Source organism: Mixophyes fleayi, chromosome 1 (assembly GCF_038048845.1).
Source record: "Mixophyes fleayi isolate aMixFle1 chromosome 1, aMixFle1.hap1, whole genome shotgun sequence".
Taxonomy (NCBI): domain Eukaryota; kingdom Metazoa; phylum Chordata; class Amphibia; order Anura; family Limnodynastidae; genus Mixophyes; species Mixophyes fleayi.
This window is the reverse complement of record NC_134402.1, coordinates 98377930-98398692: the sequence shown is the minus strand read 5'-3', so window position 1 is coordinate 98398692 and position 20763 is coordinate 98377930. Positions and strand designations below refer to the sequence as shown.

The window sequence follows — 20763 nt, the reverse complement described above, 5'->3', positions numbered from 1 at the left end:
CCATATTACACAGTGTTGTACAGAGACTATATTTCATACACATCAGTCCTTGTTCCATTGGAGCTTACGGTCTAAATTCCCTAACACACAGACACACACAAACTGAGGTCACACTGACAGAATCAATTTATTATTTTAGAGCAAACTGATCTGTTTGACAGCAAACAAAACATTTAGATTTTTCCTTACTAGTCATTGTGTGCTGAAGACATACGGCACAGCAGTTTAACACTGGCTGTGAAGCTTTTCTGTCTTGTTCTCAATCAGCCGTATCTTGATGATGTTTGAAAACAAAAAGCTGCAGAGCTGTTAGTGATAATGATGATGTTGTTATATTTATCTGTAAAGTGCAAATATTTTAAAGTGTTGTGTACAAGAGGAGTCATCAAAGTAAACTACAATAAATGAATATGTAAAATATGGTGATTCTTATGAGAGTTTGCAATATTAAATATGCAATCAATTGTATTTGCTATATCAAATGAATTTTAGAATTGTAATTGTCTTATGTTGTTTAAATGTACATATGTCATACTAGGTACTGGATTATTTATTAGTATAAAAAAAGTTATATTACATAGATTTGGCCAACATTGATGAATGAAGAAATATTCAGAGGCACGATGCTAAAGCCATTACATTCTCTTTTGCCTATTTTGTATCATTGAGCAGATTGTTACAAAGTGGAATAGGCATTAGTTTGGCATTATGGCATTGTCTGTGCAAGTAGCAGTAATGGGCAGACCTGACCATTTAGTTGTCAAAATACCAGGATGTTGGAGCCTAGACTCATACAGTACCCCCTGCACCTTAGGGACTCTTTGGATCACACAGGCAAGGACAAGTGGCAGATACAACAATATATTTATTATAAAGTGCAATACAACTGTAAAAAAATAGCTTAAAACAATGCAACTAAATAACAACCTGAGCAATCACCAACACCCAGAGACTTCTCCCAACATCCCAGAGCCAATATACTATTAACGGCTCTAGATTCTATGTAAGTCTTTTAGCTTGGCCAAGCTGTAATATTCTCAGTCCAAGTTGAAGTTAGAGAAGTGGTCCTGATGCATGCAGTTTCCCAGGCAACTGCAAGGAGGGTACAGCAGTATGCTGCCAGTAGATCGTTTGCCCGGCCAAAATGTTAGTAGCAAATGCAATGGACCAATGTTAACCAATCCGTCAATATACTATGAGCAATATGTATTGTAACTGGGCCAAGCTGTAGCTGTAGATTGTCTGGCCAAGTTGTTATTTTAGAAGTGGTCCTGGTTAAGGATGAGCGCACTCGGATTCCTGGAATCCGAGACCCCCCGAACATTGCGGATCCGAGTCAGATCTGAGCACTGTCCGGGTATTCCCGCCGATTCCGAAACTTAAAACGAGGCTCTGAGTCATAATCCCGCTGTCGGATCTCGCGATACTCGGAACCTTTAAATTCCCCGCTTGCCGCCGCCATCTTCACTCGGGCATTGTCCTTGCTGAGTCCAGTGGTGCATCAGTCCAGTGCTCTGTCCTTGCTGAGTCCAGTGGTGCATCAGTCCAGTGCTCTGTCCTTGCTGAGTCCAGTGGTGCATCAGTCCAGTGCTCTGTCCTTGCTGAGTCCAGTGGTGCATCAGTCCAGTGCTCTGTCCTTGCTGAGTCCAGTGGTGCATCAGTCCAGTGCTCTGTCCTTGCTGAGTCCAGTGGTGCATCAGTCCAGTGCTCTGTCCTTGCTGAGTCCAGTGGTGCATCAGTCCAGTGCTCTGTCCTTGCTGAGTCCAGTGGTGCATCAGTCCAGTGCTCTGTCCTTGCTGAGTCCAGCGGTGCTTTTGTTCTGTGCTTTGTTCTGCTAAGTGCATATTTATTTTAAAAGTATTAAAGATTCTTCCATAAAAAGAAAAAAAAAAGAAAAATTCTACAAAAATCCTTTAAAAAAAAATCTAAAAAATGAAAATCAAAAAAGTCATTGCTGAGTCCAGTGGAGCATCAGTCCAGTGCTCTGTCCTTGCTGAGTCCAGTGGTGCATCAGTCCAGAAACTGAGGGGAATAATCTCTCAGTGGCTTAACCCACTTAGACTCTCCTGAGGATTTGTGGTGTCAGACAACGCCAGTAACATTGTGCGGGCATTACATATGTGCAATTTCCTTTGTGGCTCCATTATCCCAATTAAAAGGATTTTTACCTGTTGGTGTAATGATGTTATAAACACTACACTTGAAAGCTTGAGCCTTTAAATGAAAAAGTCACTCTTCATTGCACGAAGATTTGCAACAGGGACAGTTTTTTTGTTCACAAAGTCAACAAATAACACTTCAACGCTGTCTGTCTTTGAAAATACTTGATGGGATCTCAATGATGAATGCTCTGTACCATGGTCGTCAAAAACAAGAGGTAGTGACGCGCTCGAACTACACCCTCTATATGCTGCAGAGGATGTAGGAGCAGCCATATGTGCAGTGGAATTCAGACCAGTTGAGGGTGATATATTGTGGCCCCGATACCAAATTGGGTACCGGGGCCACTCCACTACGCAGTCCACATAGATGCGTATCAGATATTAAACTACATTCACTGTTGCTGCTGTACCCAAAAATAGGTACTGCAATTCCAAACTACGTTCACTGTTGCTGCTGTACCAAAAAATAGGTACTGCAATTCCAAACTACGTTCACTGTTGCTGCTGTACCAAAAAATCAAATATTGTACCTAAAATCAATATTGTGAGGTGTTCCGAATAGACTGGAAATTAGTGGAAATGATTGTTATTTAATGTTATTGAGGTTAATAATAGCGTAGGAGTGAAAAATAAACTAAAAACTTGATTTTAACCCTTTTTATGCTTTTTTAAAAATAAATCAGAACCAAAACCCTAAATCAGAACCAAAACCTTTCGTCAGGTGTTTTGGCAAAACAAATCGGAACCCAAAACCTCAAGCTAATCAGAACCCAAAACACAAAACACTAAAAGTGGCCGGTGCACACCCTTAGTCCTGGTGCAGTTCCTGTAGCAACTCCAATGGTAATACACCAGTATGCTTGGAGAGCTCTAGATCCGTTTAAGTTGTATTTGCCTATTCTGATAGTGATCACAGAGTGCCAAACTGTATATTATCCCTGGCCAAGTTGTAGATTGTACCTGGCCAAGTTGTAAGCGAGAAAATTCCAGCCAGGCTATTAGTCTCATTAGTCCCACAGACTTACAGTAATACATTTTCTGGTCAAGTTGTAGAGTCTGCTCCCATCTCATGATGGTCACAGCCAGTTGGCCACAGGCTCTCTACTAACGTGGTAGGGATCTGAATCCTAGACTCCCTTCTCCTGTAGGCTCACTAGGCAGACAGACCCTCAAGCTACAGGAACACTGGAGGAGGACCATCCACACAATATGTGACTCAAATGCAGAATTTTGTCAAAAGCAACATTGGAGTTGGTAGGAGACAGAACTTTCCAATTCACGAACACCCTGGGTCCCCCTTGCAGGCTTTGAAACAGTTCAAAATTCCCACAAGTGGAACTCCACCCTGCAAGGCTATCCCAAGTTCTCATAAGATGTCATTGGCCAGAAAGTATTTAGGTGTCGGAGGTGGGAGTTGAGGGAGAATAGCACCACGTTGCTTTGAGGTGTCTGGTAAAGTCCATGGGAGAATAGTAGTTGCTTAAACTGGTGTTAACCCCTTCCATGATTTTGGGACACGGAAAGGATGGGAGGGAACATCTTGCCAGTAGCAAGTACCTGTTGAAGCGCTAGGCTGCCCCATTCTGTCTTCCCCTCCCCTCCAAGCCCCTTCATTGTCGTGTGCAAACAAAACACACTGCACCTATTCTCCGCTGCTCTCCCCCAACCTTTCCACCAATCAGGACAAATCTGTACCAATCAGCATGGTGGGATAGAGCCCTCAAATTGGGATTTTCCTTAAAGTGATGATTTAGAACAGGCATAAATGAGGCTCTAAAAAGCAGCATTTTACAGGGAAGACAGGGAAAGTTCAAACCAAGAAGGAGGTGGTCTGCATGTGTTAGTAATCAGTTATTCAAGGTGAGGTTTTTCATTTTTCAAACAATCACATTTCGGTCACAGCACAAATTCCACTAAATATTGTGCAATGCATCTTCCCAAATAGACCACAAAAATATGGATTGGGGTATTCAGGTGTTGTACTTAAGTGTAAAGCAATAAGAGAGCTGTAATTGTGCTGTGAAAATGTGGCTCACTATTGCTTTTTTTTTAGTTAAATTTCCCCAATTTGTACTAATAAGAACAAATTCGTGAATATCTTCTGTACTTAAGTACAACATTTGTTTTACAATAAAAGATGACTGATATAGTGGATAGCAAAGGAATGATCAAAATGATGCACTTATTGCCAAATACAATCCATGAACACTTAATGAGAGAACTGGATGAATAAGAAATGCAAAATTCTATTACAATCAATTTTAAAGAAAGAACAACAAATAATAGATATGAATATTCTACAAATGTCCCACTGTGCAAAATAGAAAATGTCTTTATAGCACCCAAGGCTATGCATGGTCCACAGCAGTGTGTTTACTTGTTTTAAAATTGCCTTAAAGCAGACCTGTCGTCGGGTCCTCTCCGTTTTTTGCTTGTGCCTTTACCCAGGAGAGAGCATTGTATTTAGCTGGTTATGCTGCAGCTATCTCTGAGGCAAACTTTCTCCAGTCTGTACAGTAGTAGAACTGTGAGGCATAGAGTGAGCAAGCCTAATGATGGCTACCAGTTGGGCTGTTAGGTTAGAGTGCTTGATCCAGGGCTTTACCGCTGTGTGGGCTGGAGGAAGACTGCCTGGGATTGAGCATAGCACATAATGACTATTCCAATAAGATTCTAACTCCAGGTGAACAGTGGTACAAACGAACCTATGTTTTTTCATAAACTACATCATGTGGTAACAAACAAAATAAGTAAAGCTAGAGAACCTGTTGACGGGTACACTTTAAATATTACAACTATTTTTGAATGTAGAGCTAAAGAACTAGGCTTATGCATATTTGCAAGCACTATTATTTGGCATATTTACAAGCACTATTTAATTGTAATGTCACTAGAATACAATAACATGGTTACTTTGTTTGCCTTTAAGTGGAGGAGAGGGTTTACATTAAATAATCTACATTGATCAAGAAGAGAAGTATATTTTTCTGTAATATATCTCCAAAATGTATGATTTTGTTGGCAGTGAGAGGACAGGTTATTTTAATTTATGCCATTATTTTTTTCACTCACTGAAGTAAGTGCTACTGACACCATGTCAAACTTGCCACTGCTCCTGACAGAAGTCTTGTGGTCCAAAACAGACAACTTTAATGTGACTTACATCCATGAGTTGTCAGAGAGCTTAGCTCAGTTTTTCTAGGGATGATTACTGACAGGTATTAATGGATTGGCAAAAAACAAATGTGGTACACATATTCAAAAAGGTAATAATTGTAAACCCAAAATTTTAACATCTATAGTAGGAAAGATCCTTGAGGAGTTAAGACACTGTATTCAAGAATATGTTCTAGAAAATAATATCAGCAACAGCCAGCATGGGTTTCTGAAAGAATGATCTTATTAAACATATCTCCTTGTATTGTATGAGGAAGTGAGTCGGAGATTGTATTGTGAAATGATAGGGGGTGTAGTATATTTTGAGTTTTCAAAAGTGTTTGAAACTGAGCCTCACAGGTGTTTATTGTACAATGAAGGTTATCTAAAACACCATATCCAAAGAAAATATAACAGTGATTTATATTCTAACTGGACTAATGTTCTTACTATTTTACCTGCGGGATCTGTCTTGGGACCAATTCTGTTTAATTAATTTATAAATGATATAGAAGCTGGAATTACATGTTTGCATTTGCAAATTATCTCTTTAGTAATAAATTTCCCCTCACCCTGCAACACATACAAGGGCAAAACTACCCAGGGCCCTGGGGATGCCCTAGTCCTCTCCAGTTCTAAAGTGGATTCCCCCTCCACCCCCCGATGAAACGGCACACTCATTGCTTCTGGGGCCCACAGCTTGTTGGTCATAGTCCCATGTATATGTGAGCTTTTCTTTCTTGGGCAGTACATGGTGGCCTTATCAAATTTTTGTTATGGGGCCCACAAATGTCTAGGTGGGCCCCTGCAAACACCCTAACCCACAGTAACGCAATCCCCACCCCTAGAATAACACATGATTCCCCCTCCTCTGTAGCAGCATACCCCCTCCCCCTCCCCACGTCCCCCGCCCCCCCGGTAGCAACATTTTCTATTTCCCTTCCCCCATAGCAATGTGAGTTTGTTTTAAAATGCACGTAAATAGCCTCTGTGCACTCCGAAATTCATCAATGCACGGATCTCAAGATACTGTTGAATTCGGGTCCAGGTTTGCTGTTCTCTACTACACTGCATGATATGTCCAAAGCCTATGTGGTTTATAAATTTGCAAAAGAACGCACAGAAAAAAAATAATTTAATTAATAACACCAGTTAATAAAGACAATAATGATAAAACAGTTAAAAAAACAAACAATTTCCCCGACTATAAAATACATTTATTAAGATGTTGTTAATATCTACTAAACATAAAATACATTTTTACATTTGCTTCTGTCTGCAAACACATGTTATAGCATGCATACAAGACTGTCATCACTAGTACTCTGGTCTTAGACTATCCCTGTAGTTGGAGCAAGAGATACAGCAGAAAAACAAGTAACTTTGCCATTCCTAGAGCTTGATTCGGAGAGGTGGCTGCGTGTGCTTGTGTTTGGCACACCGTTACTGTAAATCAGTCACGGCCCTTCCCCACCCTGTTCACTCCTTGAAATCTTAGCTGTACTAAGTGTCCTTTACATTCGAAGACAGACCGGACCGGGCTGTGTTCACTGGCGTATGTCCTGGTTCTTGGCATGCGCGGAGTAATTTTGCTTACAATACGCTCAAAATCGACAGATATGTGCCTTGATGAATCAGGTCCATAGAGTCTGCTGGAGTCAGGATGAAGGCAAAGCAAAACTGGTAGTTGCCTAGGTGGAACATAACTCAGGGGCTCCTGTCCTGACAATAAACTCTGTGTATGTGTTATGTTGTGATAAATCGTTTCTCTAGAAATCTTACCATAAATAGTACTGAACATTGGCAAGTTACACCTTGCAAAAAACATTTGTTCCTAATAGGGTAATCCTGTCAGAACCTTATTTGAATACCCGTTTGGTACATGATTACCATAAACTCTTTTTTTGATTCACAATATTTTGATGTTGAAGAGAAAAAAGTAATCCTGCAAAGGTTCACTAGAAGAATTTTACAGAATTAAAACATAAAAGACGAATAAAATGTTATACTATGGGAATGTTTTCATTATTAATATAAATATTTGAATGTTCAACCTCCATTTGTTCATTCTCATTAAGTCATAAGGTATTGCTTAGAAGTAACCTCTGCATTAGATTACTAATTTACTGTACCTTGTCTGTTTCTCAGTTGGAAAGGCTGAATCTTGCTCTTCAAAGAACAATTGCAAGACACAAAGCAAAATGTAACACAAATAGGTAAGCTGTTTAAATTGCATACTTTTCTTAATGCATTTTATTTACATTGAAATAGTCACAATATTTTGTGATAAAAGCATTGGTAAGATCTTTAAAATTCTACTACTATTCTCTGGTGTTTAGTTCTATACAGGCAGAATAAAAATAGACTGGTGTAAGTCCTCTTAATGCTCCGACGTTGACCTGTCTTTCAAAACCATCTAAGCTAAAACTAATCATATTAGAAAGGGGCCATCATGTTGAGTGCTAGCTATATATTGCAGCTGCTTCAACCATTCACTCTATGCTGGAAAGATAACATGTACCATTTAGTTTATTGTAGTCCTATTAAAAAAAAGTTCAATAATGAAAAATGACTTGCAAAATCATATTTCTTTTTCTTGAAATAGCAATTAACGTAACATTTAAGCATGCATTTAATAGTAATTTTCTTAGCTATCCTCCTATAAATCATTATCATAACAGAGTAAATTTTGCTAAAATGTGAGTTCCAAAGCCTCTCTGCTCATAACATCATGTGCCATGTGACTGTGGTCACCATTGTAGTCACTGACACTGTATAAACTCTGCATAATTATTAACAGCAGTCTACCAAGGCAAAAAGGGTAATTACCAAGGTGCTTCTTATAGCCTTCCACAGTGATGTATGTTATATGGAATCTACTGGCACCTCATGTTTCTGAATGTCTAACACTCATAAAAAGCTAAATGTACCATATTCACAAAGCAGTTGTTGAAATTCAGTTCTTTTGAAATAAATGGAAACTCTAGCCTGTCACACGCATGCTGCAAAAGCAAATTGAACATTTTTCACAACAATCCTCCCGAATGTTCAGTGTTTGTTTAAAATGCAGGCGTGACAACAGGCTACGCATGAGAATCCTTATGTATGTACATATTTATTTATAGTAGCTTTAATTTGTAAGCTTTATTCTGAATTGTGTCCTTGTCACTATAGGACATGTTTTACTATGGATTGACATGAATAGTGTAGCTAATGCTCCAGTTCCATAGAGACAACCTATCTGTCAAAGCCATCCCTTCTATTGAATGTGGCACATCAGAAAATTAAATAGATCCGTGGTTCTGGTTTCCATTAGTTGGCTTAACAAAGCAATCTGCCTGCAGGTTCACAGAGGCTTCCCCTATCTTTGATAGTATCACACTTACAAAGTGAAAACGTCATGGGAAACTAATGGAAAATGTTGATTACAACAGTGGGGTGGAATCAAAGAACTTTTTGCCACACTCAATGTGAAAGTGAGAGTTGCTTTGAAAAATGTTATGCATTATATTAAAAATGTCAAATCTGTTTTCTTTTCATTCATTATTATTTGTTAATTTTTTTTTTACCTAAAAATATTATTATATTTTGGTCTCTCTCTTTTAAGGTATAAATGTAAATGCTAATAAAATACTCTCTGAACAGTATTTACAGAAGCTTATTTAACAGTTGTTTGTAAAAATCCATCCACGTAAGTGAAGCATTGAGAAGTCAAGCTGTGCCATTTTGCCTGGCATGTAAAATATGATCAGGTTTACAGAGGTGGTAAAGTCAAGTGACTACTAATTGAACACTTTGATCTCCTCAATCATTACAACAAACTGTTCACAAGTCCTCCTGTTGTTCTGTTTAATTAACATGCAGTATGAGGACATTCGAGATCTTCTATTCAAGTACCATATTTGTGTACTGTGAAATATCAAATGCAATGTTATATTAGGATCTTCCTGCAGTAAGACACGTCTTTTGCACCTAAGTTCAAGATAGGACAATCGGAGAAAGCAGCTGATAATGCCACCTACCAAGAGATTTAAAGATCAAGTTGTTTTGTGAAATGGAAAGATCTACCCCACATATATTTCACCAGTGTTTATCTCATGTTCCAGCCATTTGTAATGGCTGAAGTATGAGATAAACAATTATAGTGTACTTCACTATAAATAGAGTGACATAAAATTGTGTCTGGGTTTGACATTGTATTTATGATCTACTTAATTTGGCAATGAGTTGTAAAGCAATTTACTTATTCAGTGCAGTGCTGCTTATCATCCACCCTACCTACTGTTGTAGCCTCCCTGGAGCTGGAGACACACGGATTATACGCAAAACTGTGCAGGCCTTTCCTTATTTCCAAACAGCCTGACTCTAATGGGCCCGGGGAATGGAGTGGGGGTATATGGTAAAACCTGCAGGTGACTAGGGCAACAGGATGTTTAAAGTTTCACAGAGCAGTTCAGTAAATGATTGTGCTGATCTTTTAGGGCAGTGTTTCCCAACCCTAGTCCTCAAGTACCCCTAACAGTGCATGTTTTCCGTATCTCTTTGCTTGAGCACAGGTGTAATTATTACTGACTGACACATTTTGAAAGATCCACAGGGGGTATAATTATATCACTGGTCACCTGGAAAACTTGCACTGCTAGGGGTACTTGAGGACTAGGGTTGGGAAACACTGATTTAGGGGATAGACCCATTCACTCTTTTGATTGTGTAAGTAATGGCAGGGATGCAGTGTAATGATAATGAATGAAAAAAATCAGGAACCTACATACTGAAAGTTAGATAGTGGATGGAACAGGGTCCTCCTGCAGCACAGACTATTTCAGGAGATGAGTGTGATGATCTTATGGGATGCATCTCTATATTAAACAAATTCCATATATCTATCTTGTTTTTTTGTTTGTTTACATTTAAAAATAAGTATGCCATGCCATGTTTAATATTTCCTGAACCTTGAATTTACCTTAACTTGAACTTTTATTTTTAATCTTCGGTTTCCCCTAGGAATTTAGCCAAAGCTTATCAGACTTTAGTGTAGTTTCAAGTTTTGCTAAACCAGTGTATCCCAAAAGTTCTCAGTTTAAGGTACCCTTATGGTCTCCATAATTTCTCAAGGCACCCTATCACCCTATGCCAAAATAATTACCAAGTAGTCCTCCGCCTTGCTTACCTCCGACCCTGGCCACGGCATCCCTGTGAGATCATCACAGCACCCCAGTGAGCTGAGGTGCACAGTTTGGGAACCACTGTGCTAAATCCTTTAGATTTGGCCAACTGATCCCAAATTCTTGTTTCCCTGTGATTGCACATGACATAGAGTTATTACCTAAAGAGCTAACATTGCAGATAGGATTTATATTTTAGGCTCCTCCTGCCAAATTTTGAATATGCAAATTTGGTTTAGTGTTTGACCAAATCCTTTATTGAAGAATTCAGTATCTGGCCTGAATCCCAAAATATAGATATGGTGCTTTTTAGAACAAACCAATTCACTCATCATTAGTCAGAAACACCTCATGCTATGAAGTGGAACAATATAAACATTGTGCATGTGTGGGCCTTTACTGTATGTCCTGCCGACTTCTTACTTCCAGTCCATACAAAGAAACTAGTATCAGCAAAGAGTCATCCCCGAGTTAGAAACAAACAATTTCCACCTAAATATCAATTAGTGTTTCTTGTGATATGGAACAATAGAACAGTTTAACAGATGCGTGTTTATATTTGTATGCTCTCATTGTACTGAATGTAATTACATCCCATTGTCTGTTCTGCAGATCAGCTTGTGTTACGTTCAAGCTTCCTGGTATGCCAGTATGTGGGAAAACTGCTGAAAAAGAAGATTTTGAGAAAACTGTCACAGAGCAATCTAAAGCCGCAGGTAATTTATTTATTTATTTTCGAAAATTGCTACATATTGAGCAGTAAGATAAAACTCATACTTATTATAGTATAATTATTATTCTTACACATAATTGTGGCAGAATATGCAGACACTACTTTATCTGTGTTGTTGTTTTTTCACTAACCTCCAAAGTCACACTCTTCATTAGAAACACTTTCAATTTTTTTCTAGAACTTAAGAGCCTGTTGCTAAATTGGATGTATGTTTAGTGTAATTTACACTATACTTGCCAACTCTCCCGGAAAGTCCAGGAGACTCCCGAAATTCGAGTCAGGCTTCCGGGGGAGATGGCATTTCTCCCGCATCCCGGATTTCACCGAGAATCGCGTCATTTGACGCGATTCTCGGTGAATCACGCCATTTTGGAGGGCGGGAGGGGGCGGGATGAGGCCAAACGCGTCATTTTGCCCCCCCGCGACGCAAATTACGTTTTCACGGGGGGGCCAAAATGACGCGATTGGCTTCGTCCCGCCCCCTCCCGCCCTCCAGTCTCGCCCCCTCTCCCGGAAGAGTTGGCAACTATGATTTACACTCAAAAAAAGCCATCCATTAATATAACATATTTACGGCTATATGCTGAGTCAACGACATCTCAAGATTTGCTAGCTCTGCATTTGTACCAATTGCACCAGGGTTATGTAAGGCTTACGTCATAAACGCAAGAAAAGTTTCAAAACATTTGTTTTGATAGGGAAAATTAGTCGCTATTAGGCTTGATATAATACAGCAGATATAATATTTATTCTTTCATGGTCATGACTTAAAATAGCAAATATAATTGTTAAAATCCGCCCACAAAAACCTATAATATACTGTATCTATGATCTATGATGAAAGTGCATATAATCTGGAGAGGTGAATTTGCAGTCAACCAATCAGATGTGACTAGCTAGTGTTGGCGACTGTCATCATCATCAGCATGTATTTGCTCCTGTACTGTAGCAGCTTCAAAAAAAAAAAAAAGGGAGGGACTAGTAGTAAGATCAGAACAATGTTGGTATATAGGGAAAAAGTCTCTAAAGAATGGTTAATGAGGAATTAATGACAATGGCCTTAAATCGTTTGAATCATGGCTGGAAAAAAAGTTGTTTCTTGACAATCTGAACATATGATAAGCTATTGTAAAGAACATGCATATTAAATTGAAAGGTACAATTTTACTGACTAGAACAGTGGTGGACAACATATTTTTCAGTTGGCCTCACAAGCAGTCTTTTTATCTAAATTGTCTTTTGTGGAGAACCATCAGTTCACATAGATGATGGCAGTATCATGCAGAAGTTTAGCCTATAAAGCACAAGGTTGACCTATAGCTGACTAGTCAAGTTGTTGTAAAGACACCACCATCCACTAAGCTACTGCATATACTGTACAAATACCCTTGTTGTATGGCATCAAAATCCCCTCAAAAGGGGTGAAATCCCTCTGGTCAGGAGAACCACATATAACCTTTTTGACTGACTCATATCTCCATTGACCATCTGTTCTCCACAATGACCTTGAGAAAGTTTAATTTGAAACCTCTAACAAAGGCTTTTGTGAAGGAAATAAAAACTATTTTATTTCAGAATTCCAAACTTAATTTACAACACAAAATATATTAAAAATTAAGTTTATTGTTTAACCTACTGTGCCACAGTTATATCAACGCTGTAAAGTTATGTAGCCATCCCATTCTTCGGTTCCATTGTTTCATATCATGATATGTTATTATTTCAGGTATTCCTGAAGAAGATGTTAACGAAACTTTAGGAGAAGAACTTTTTAAAATATGTTATGAAGAAGATGAACACGTTTTGGAAGTTGTTGGAGGGACGTTGAAGGACTTTTTAAACAGCTTTAGCACCCACTTGAAGCAAGGTGGACCTTCCAGAACACAAGAAGATAACGTTGGACTTCAAGAAGGGTCAATTCTTTGCCTAGAAAAAGATCCTGATTATTTAAATGTGTATTATTTCTTTCCCAATAACATAACTAAATTGATCCTACCTGGAATAATTAAGGCAGCAGCAAAAACCTTGTATGAAACGGAAGTGGATGTGAAGTTGATTCCGCAACACGCTAACGATGGCAATGACTTTATTAAGGAGCCCTATCTATTATATTCCGTGCAAGTCAAAAATACACAACCTTCTTTATCTCCTTGTAAGCCACAGTCCTATGTTGTTATCTCGGCTGCCATTTTCTGTAAGACGTTTCCCTTCCATTTTATGTTTGACACAGACATGAATATGCTACAGATTGGTAATGGGGTGAAGAGATTACTCAACCGAAAAGACATTCCTGGAAAATCCAACTTTGAGGAATATTTTGAAATCCTTTCCCCAAAGATAAGCAGCACTTTTAGTGGGATAATGACTATGTTGAATATGCAATTCATTCTAAGAGTTAAAAGGTGGGACAACACAAGTGAAAAATCATCAAAGGTGAGAACAACCCACCACACTCTGCTAATACTAATTACTTACTGTAGGGCTGCTCAACTGTTGTGAGATGCAACTGTTCAACATTAGTTTTTATTGTGACCGTCGGCTTTCATAAGCATATTCATATAATTTAATGCATTCACTATCAGTGGATGAATGCGTAACTCTCAAACCCCTACTAAAATAAAATGTTAAAGAATAATCAAGGTGAAGTATTTTTAAATATATACATACTCTTCCAAGGAAGTTCATTTTTTCTTTTTGGGAGTGTTTACATCCATTTTTCATACATTATGGGCACATGAAAACGTATGGAAAAACAATATACATATTTACATTTATACCTATACATTTGGGCAGCATGGATTGCTAAGTGGTTAGCACTTCTTCCTTACAGCACTGGGGTCGTGAGTTTAATTCCCGACCATGGCCTTATCTGTGAGGAGTTTGTATGTTCTCCCCATGTTTGAGTGGGTTTCCTCTCGGTGCTCCAGTTTACTCTCATACTCCAAAAATATACTGGTCGGTTAATTGGCTGCTCTCAAATTGACCATGGTCTGTGTGTGTGTGTGTGTGTGTGTGTGTGTGTGTGTGTGTTAGGGAATTTAGACTGTAAGCCCCAATGGGGCAGGGACTGATGTGAGTTCTCTGTAAAGCGCTGCAGAATTAGTGGTGCTATATAAATAAATGGTGATGATGATGATACCTATGGGACAACCAGTTTTACGTATGCCTGGTATTAATGCTTAGGTCCAAGGAGCTTTTGGTTATTGTTTTGAATGTTTATTATACCTTTGTGATTGTGTATAAAATGTTTTTGCGATCCTGGGTCCATTCTTTGTTGAGAGAAAGTATATTAATTGCAGCTGTATTTTAGTTCCAAGCTCACCTGTGACTTATGTGTCTCTTACCTTTGCCTTATCTAGAATGCCTGATTTCTATATTCATGGTTACAGAGACAAACATTTCAAGTTTCTGTCTTAAGTGTCCACGTATGCGCATAATTTGACAAATGGAACATTCAGACCCCCCCAATTGTTCCAGATGCCAAAATTTCCTATCAATCGGAATAACATATGAGGTTGAAATTCATGTCTGCCAATGATTTTGTATGTAAGGAGCTTCAGCTTACTTGTGTCATTTATTAATTCGCACTATTCAACTGAAAAATAAAATAGAAAAAGTTCCTTACTGCTAAAAATATTTGTGTAGCTTAGACGAAAATATCTGGTGTCTGTAGTTAATATATGTGTAGATGTGAAAATTAGGTGGCAAAATTATTTCTTAATTCCATGCAAAAATGGCTCTGCTGAATTTCATGGTTCATTTTAGTACTTATAGTTGAAACGATAATTCTGTACCTCATTAGGTTTGATACACAAAGACCTTAATAAAATGTGACAGTTATTTTTTTAGGAAGTCGGAAGGTAATTTCTGTAGTGAGGTTAATTCAAATTTATGCTGATTTTTAGGGGATTTTAGTTGTTAAAAAAGGGTTTTGGAAATGCCATTTCATATGACAGGAAATCAGAATATGAAAAATTTTTTGCTATTGAACATTGGACATTTTAACGTTGCATTGACATTTTGACAGAACTGCATATTCGACAGACAAGTGATTATTTTTCTAACTGGAGAAGTCGCTGCTGTAAGACTGATAGAATTTCTTTTGACTTGTTAAGCTAGTATATAGTATAAGAACTGATGAAGGTGCGTATCGTATCATTAACTGTGCTGGCACACTATGTTTAGCTTTGTTAAGTGCTGACTGGAAATGTCAGCACTTAACATATCTGCATTCGTCCATATAAAAGTTAACAAAACAGAGTGTTTAACCTTTCGCTGATGTCACAATTCTTGTCCTAATGGAGAAGGAAAGAAAACAAATGCAGCTGTACATTTAAATTCCTAGGGTATTATGATGTGACCTGGGTCTCAATGAATAGGTAAGTATTAATTCAGATTTTCCTCCCTGAATCACATTACACGTCGGACTAAGTACAGATCTTAAATTATGTACACAAAGACCTTAATGGGTCTTAATTGGATATCTTACTTGGCCTTGGCCAAATTTCTGGGAGGACTCCTGGGAGAGTAGGGCAACCTCCCGGCTTGTGATATAAGTCACGCGTCATCGTGGCCCCATCCGCTGCCATTATAGGCTAGAATTGATTATGTAAATTTAGGAGGCGGGGCCAAACAAGGCAAGTAAGTTGTAAACATTCAGCTGTGGCAGGGTTTAACCCTATATTTGTTTTCAGCACTTGTTGTTAGCTCATTATTTGTTTTTCCAGTGGAGAAATAAATAGGTGTAATTGCCCGATGACAGGGATTCTGGCCTAAATGCATTGAAAGTCCCTTTCCTTTATGAATATTTGTGGCCTACAGTAGTGCTCCACAACCAGTGTTCCGCAGCACACCAGTGTGCCACAAGATGTTGCTAAGTGTGTCGCGGCGTAATGCCTCCAACAGGAGAAAAAGCACATGTGATTTAAATCACGATTTAAATTGTGATTAAAATCAAGTTGATTTAAATCGGCACACCCTGCTACAGAGACTATTTAATTGATAATTATTTTTTTCTTATGGGAGTGTTCTTTGTGTTAAAAACAATATAGATCATTTTAGATATATTTTTTTTTGAATCAAGCCAAAGGTCAGGAGCCAAACACCGGTAACCAGATACAGACATCTGGAATGGTGGAGCTGGTGTGAACCAATACTCTGGCACCAAAACACTGACAGGAGGTGCGTTAAATAAAGGGAAGTGGCCCCATATTGGAGGTGGAAAGATTCAGTGATCAGCTGCAACTGACTGGCAACAGGAGCGAGAGGAAAGCGTCCCATTGCCTAGCAATGGGACGCAATCATCATTGCGCTGATGCCCCTGGAACCAGGAAAGCATCCCATTGCTAGGCAACGGGATGAGAGTGGCCAGAGTAGGCAGGTGTCCATTCCCAGCACCTAGGGGATGTGTGAGGATGGTGCCAGACACCATCACAGCAATAATTGGAATCAATAAAGTTATCCAAAACTCATTGTGTGGTTAATGAAAAAAAGGACGTGTTGTGTGCACACATATTTTAGTCTTAGGCTGGTGTGACAAAGATGTATCCTAATGACCCACTTTTCCAGCCATAAAAACGTGGCCCTTGGAAGCCCCCATAATGGCAAACAGGCATGAAGAGAACCATCTCTTCCCCTCTCACACAGGAAGACATCCTACCTATCACAGAAATCAAAATTCTGGCATATGATGCTATAGTATGTAATATAAATAAAATAATATATAAATTATGAATATATCACCCAAAACGAAATACATTGATGACATTATATTGTATGCAGATAAATATGGGTTGATCTGTTTGTGGTAGGGGGCAATGAGTTAAATTCCAGCTGTTGCTAAACTTGTCACATCCTGAGCAGGAAACCCCATCCTTCCTTTTCATTTCTTTTTGACCAGATAAGAAATTTTGTAGACCTACATTTGTGTCATTTTAAATTAATATTTGTCACACACTCAACTTTGACAGAACACCATACAAATATAGTCTTCCATAGAGAAGACTCAGTTATACAGTATATTTCATTGTTCATCCTAAGAAGTATTTTCCTTGCACTCATCTACTGTTCTGATATGTGGCCATTTTAGCCTTATTACTTGTTTTTGTGATGTTAGCGCTATATAGACGCACTTTATTCTTATGGCCTAGGGCAGTCCTGGCCAACCTGAAGCTCTCCAGATGTTGTTAAACTACAAGTCCCAAGATTATCTACAAGATTCATGACTCTTTGATGAATCTTTGCATGAACTCAAACTTATAATTGATTCTTTTCGAATTCTTGCTTCCATGACCACTTCTTCTTCAGATTCTTCTAGGTGATATTTTTGTAGCAGAGAAAGCTGCTTTTTTGGGGCTACAATTCCAGGTTTGCTGGACATCCTGGGGTGAAGACCTTGGAGATTTTAAATCAAAGTTACCGATGACAAGGACTCCGAAAGGATGTCACTGAATATATTTTAGCCTGTTCTGAGCTCACATCAGTTTGCCAAAAAAGCTTTATTACCTCATTTCTTTTCTAACAAACCCTAGACACACAACTCTAAGGATTTTATCAATGACTTGCAAGATTCAAGATAACTTTTACTCATTTGAGTCGTAGTTGAGCACTTTACTAAAAATTTGTAATGTTATACAGGAAATATTTTGCATACTTGGTCTTCCTCATGAAATTGTACGCAGAGGTAAATTTGTAGCCATGTTTTGGCAAAAATGTGAAACCCTCAATCTAATGGCCAGTCTGAAAGAACAAATCAAACTGTGGAACATTATTTGAGGTCTAATATTTCAATTCATCAGGATGATTAAAGTGATTTGTTCCTTTAGGTAATGTTTGCTCATACTGGGCCTGATTCATTAAGGAAAGTGCTCATTTTTTTACTTAAGCTTTTCTCCTGGCCAAAATCATGTTACAATGCAAGGGGTGCAAATTATTTTTTTTATTTTGCACATGAGCTAAATACTGGCTTTTTTTTTCCCAAGATCAACTTTAAATTTCAGTGTACAAATAAGCTATCAAGTATTTGTGTGCTACAAGAAAAAACAGCCAGTATTCAACTTATATGCAAAATAAAAAAACTCATTTGCATCCCTTGCATTACAACATGGTTTTGTCCAGAAAACTTAAGTAAGAAAACTTACTCAATTTCTTGCTTAACTTCCTTAATGTATTAGGCCCACTAATCCTATTCATGATTTCACTGACAAAACCCTATTTTTTTTTTATTGTTTATGGTACCCATTCTAAACTTGCAGATCCATTTCCTTCTTCTCTTTTCACTCCTGATTTCACTGATTTATTTTCTAAAGTTTTGTTTTTGACGTTGAGAGAATAGTGCCTTGACACTGTTATTAATAAATGAAAAGATGCATGTTCCATATAAAATATAATTAAATACAAATAATAATCATTTTATTTAGTTTATAATTTTATATCTTCCAATAGGACTCAAAGGGGCATATTCAATTGTTGGCGGTTTCCGCTGCAGAAAAACTATTACCATTATTACGGTAATAGTAAGCCGGCTTTCAGCTCACGGCTCCCTGGGCCGCGAGCTGAAATCCAGCGAGAAAAGTACTGTAATGACGGTAATAGTTTGCGCGGCGCAATAATTTTGGCTATAACGCCAATAATTGAATATGCCCCAAAGTGCTTTTCATGTGCTAATTAAAAAAACACAATACAGAAAAAGTAAACATATGAAGAAATAAGAGAAGGAAATCTAAGCATTTGTTTGTTTGTTTTTGAAAAATAAAATGTCATTAATGAAAGCAAGTAAGTTTCAATTCTGTTTTTGAAGATTTCTAAGGGTAAATGTATCAAATAGCAATATTTCTAAATCATCGATACCCAGCGACTGTGCATGGCAAATTTAAAGTGTGCAAGACAGCAAGTTCCAAAGAGTAGCAACTACAAAGCTAAAAGATTGAGCCCCAAATGAAGTATGGGGATTATAGGTACTGTTAGTAGTCTGTCATGGCAGATCAAAGCGAGTGAGTGGGAGTATAGGAAATCCGAATCTAGTTCAGGTACCTAAGACTCTGGTTAAATAGAGCTTTGAATGTCAGTAATTCAATCTTGAAAAAGATTTGCTATCTCGCAGGAGCCAATGAATGAAGAACAGGTGATATGTGGCAGGAACAGGACTGGTTAGTTAACAGTCTGGGCTTTTGTACCAGCTGAAAGACCAAGGAAGAATGGATTGCAGTAGTCAAAGCAAGAGGACACAAATACATGTATGAGTGCAGGAAGGTATTCTGAGGGAATCAAATGCTTGATTCTGGCTATATTCCTCAGATGAAAGAATGAATATTTGATCATGGCTGAGACCTGGGGTAAATTTTATCAGGCTGCGGGTTTAAAAAAGTGGAGATGTTGCCTATAGCAACCAATCAGATTATAGCTATCATTTATTTAGCACATTCTACAAAATGATAACTCGAATCTGATTGGTTGCTATAGGCAATGTCTCCACTTTTTCAAATCCGCAGCTTAATAAATTTACCCCCTGATGTTTAAGTCTCAGGCTACAAACAAAAATACAAATACAAATGAAATGTACTTCAATTAAATACAACATCTGTTGTTTTTACCTTTTTAAAATAAAATGGGAATTTTAGCGGGCTCACTAATGAATTAAGTACTATTGCTAAAGGTGTCAATTCATAATCCACCACTTAGAAGTAATTAGCTAGTGCTGATGACAGTCATCATCATTGCATCTCCAGCTCCCACAAGAGATACTGGCAGGTATATTTACGTCTGTGTACAGGTGTTCTTCAGTTGCAGTTATGTGAACATGCCCTTACTGTAACAGGCTTTCTCTTCCCTCCCCAGTTTCACCCATCCAAGTGAAAGGAGAAATAAATGTAAAATGCAACAAAACCAGCATATGGATGTATGCATACGCATTTCAGTGCACATGCACAGTATAGAGTAGGATATAAAACACTTATACATTCAACTCTACATGAACCCCAAAGTATTGAGATTGAAAGTACTCTATGTGAGATTTGTTCATCGATTCATTGGCCCTCATACAATCATTAAGTAAATCAATCTTACCTTTCCTTATTCTTATCTTTGCAGATATATAATGTCTTCCATATATCTTTACTAAAACCTCTTGTCATCAATCATTTTACGTCCTGTAGGGTCTTTCTTTCATGATCAGTAATTTTGTTATTGAATGCTCAGTGGCTTATTACAGACCATACATACTTTTCAAGAGTTTGTATTTCAGGTTTGCTTTTTATGGGGTCTTTAGATCCTAATGGTTGCCCCATGTAAATGTCCTCTTTAAGGTGACTGTGTAGGGAAATGTTTTACTTGCAGCTTATGTCCTGATTGCTAGTTTCTTATAATAGTCCTACATATATTTTTTGTGACTATCATTTGGCAATAAGCCTTACTTTATACCATTCAACTTTCTCACTTGTTTTTCATTTGACATCTAAAGTCATTTTGTAGTCTGTGGCTGTTCTCCCTGCTGATAACTCTGTAAGTATTCAGGTTTGGGTATCATGCATCTATCATATTTATTTTTCAG

At 38.0% G+C, this 20763-nt stretch overlaps 1 protein-coding gene across 1 annotated transcript in view; it reads left to right on the top strand.

Annotated features, from left to right (window-relative positions):
- GUCY1A1 (guanylate cyclase 1 soluble subunit alpha 1) overlaps positions 1 to 20763 on the top strand; it is a 37425-nt gene that overhangs the window by 2557 nt on the left and 14105 nt on the right. Inside the window, exons 2-4 of the mRNA XM_075198297.1 lie at positions 7467 to 7534; positions 11096 to 11199; positions 12943 to 13649. Of these exons, the coding sequence (XP_075054398.1) occupies positions 7467 to 7534; positions 11096 to 11199; positions 12943 to 13649 (879 nt within the window). The remainder of the gene's footprint in view (positions 1 to 7466; positions 7535 to 11095; positions 11200 to 12942; positions 13650 to 20763) is intronic.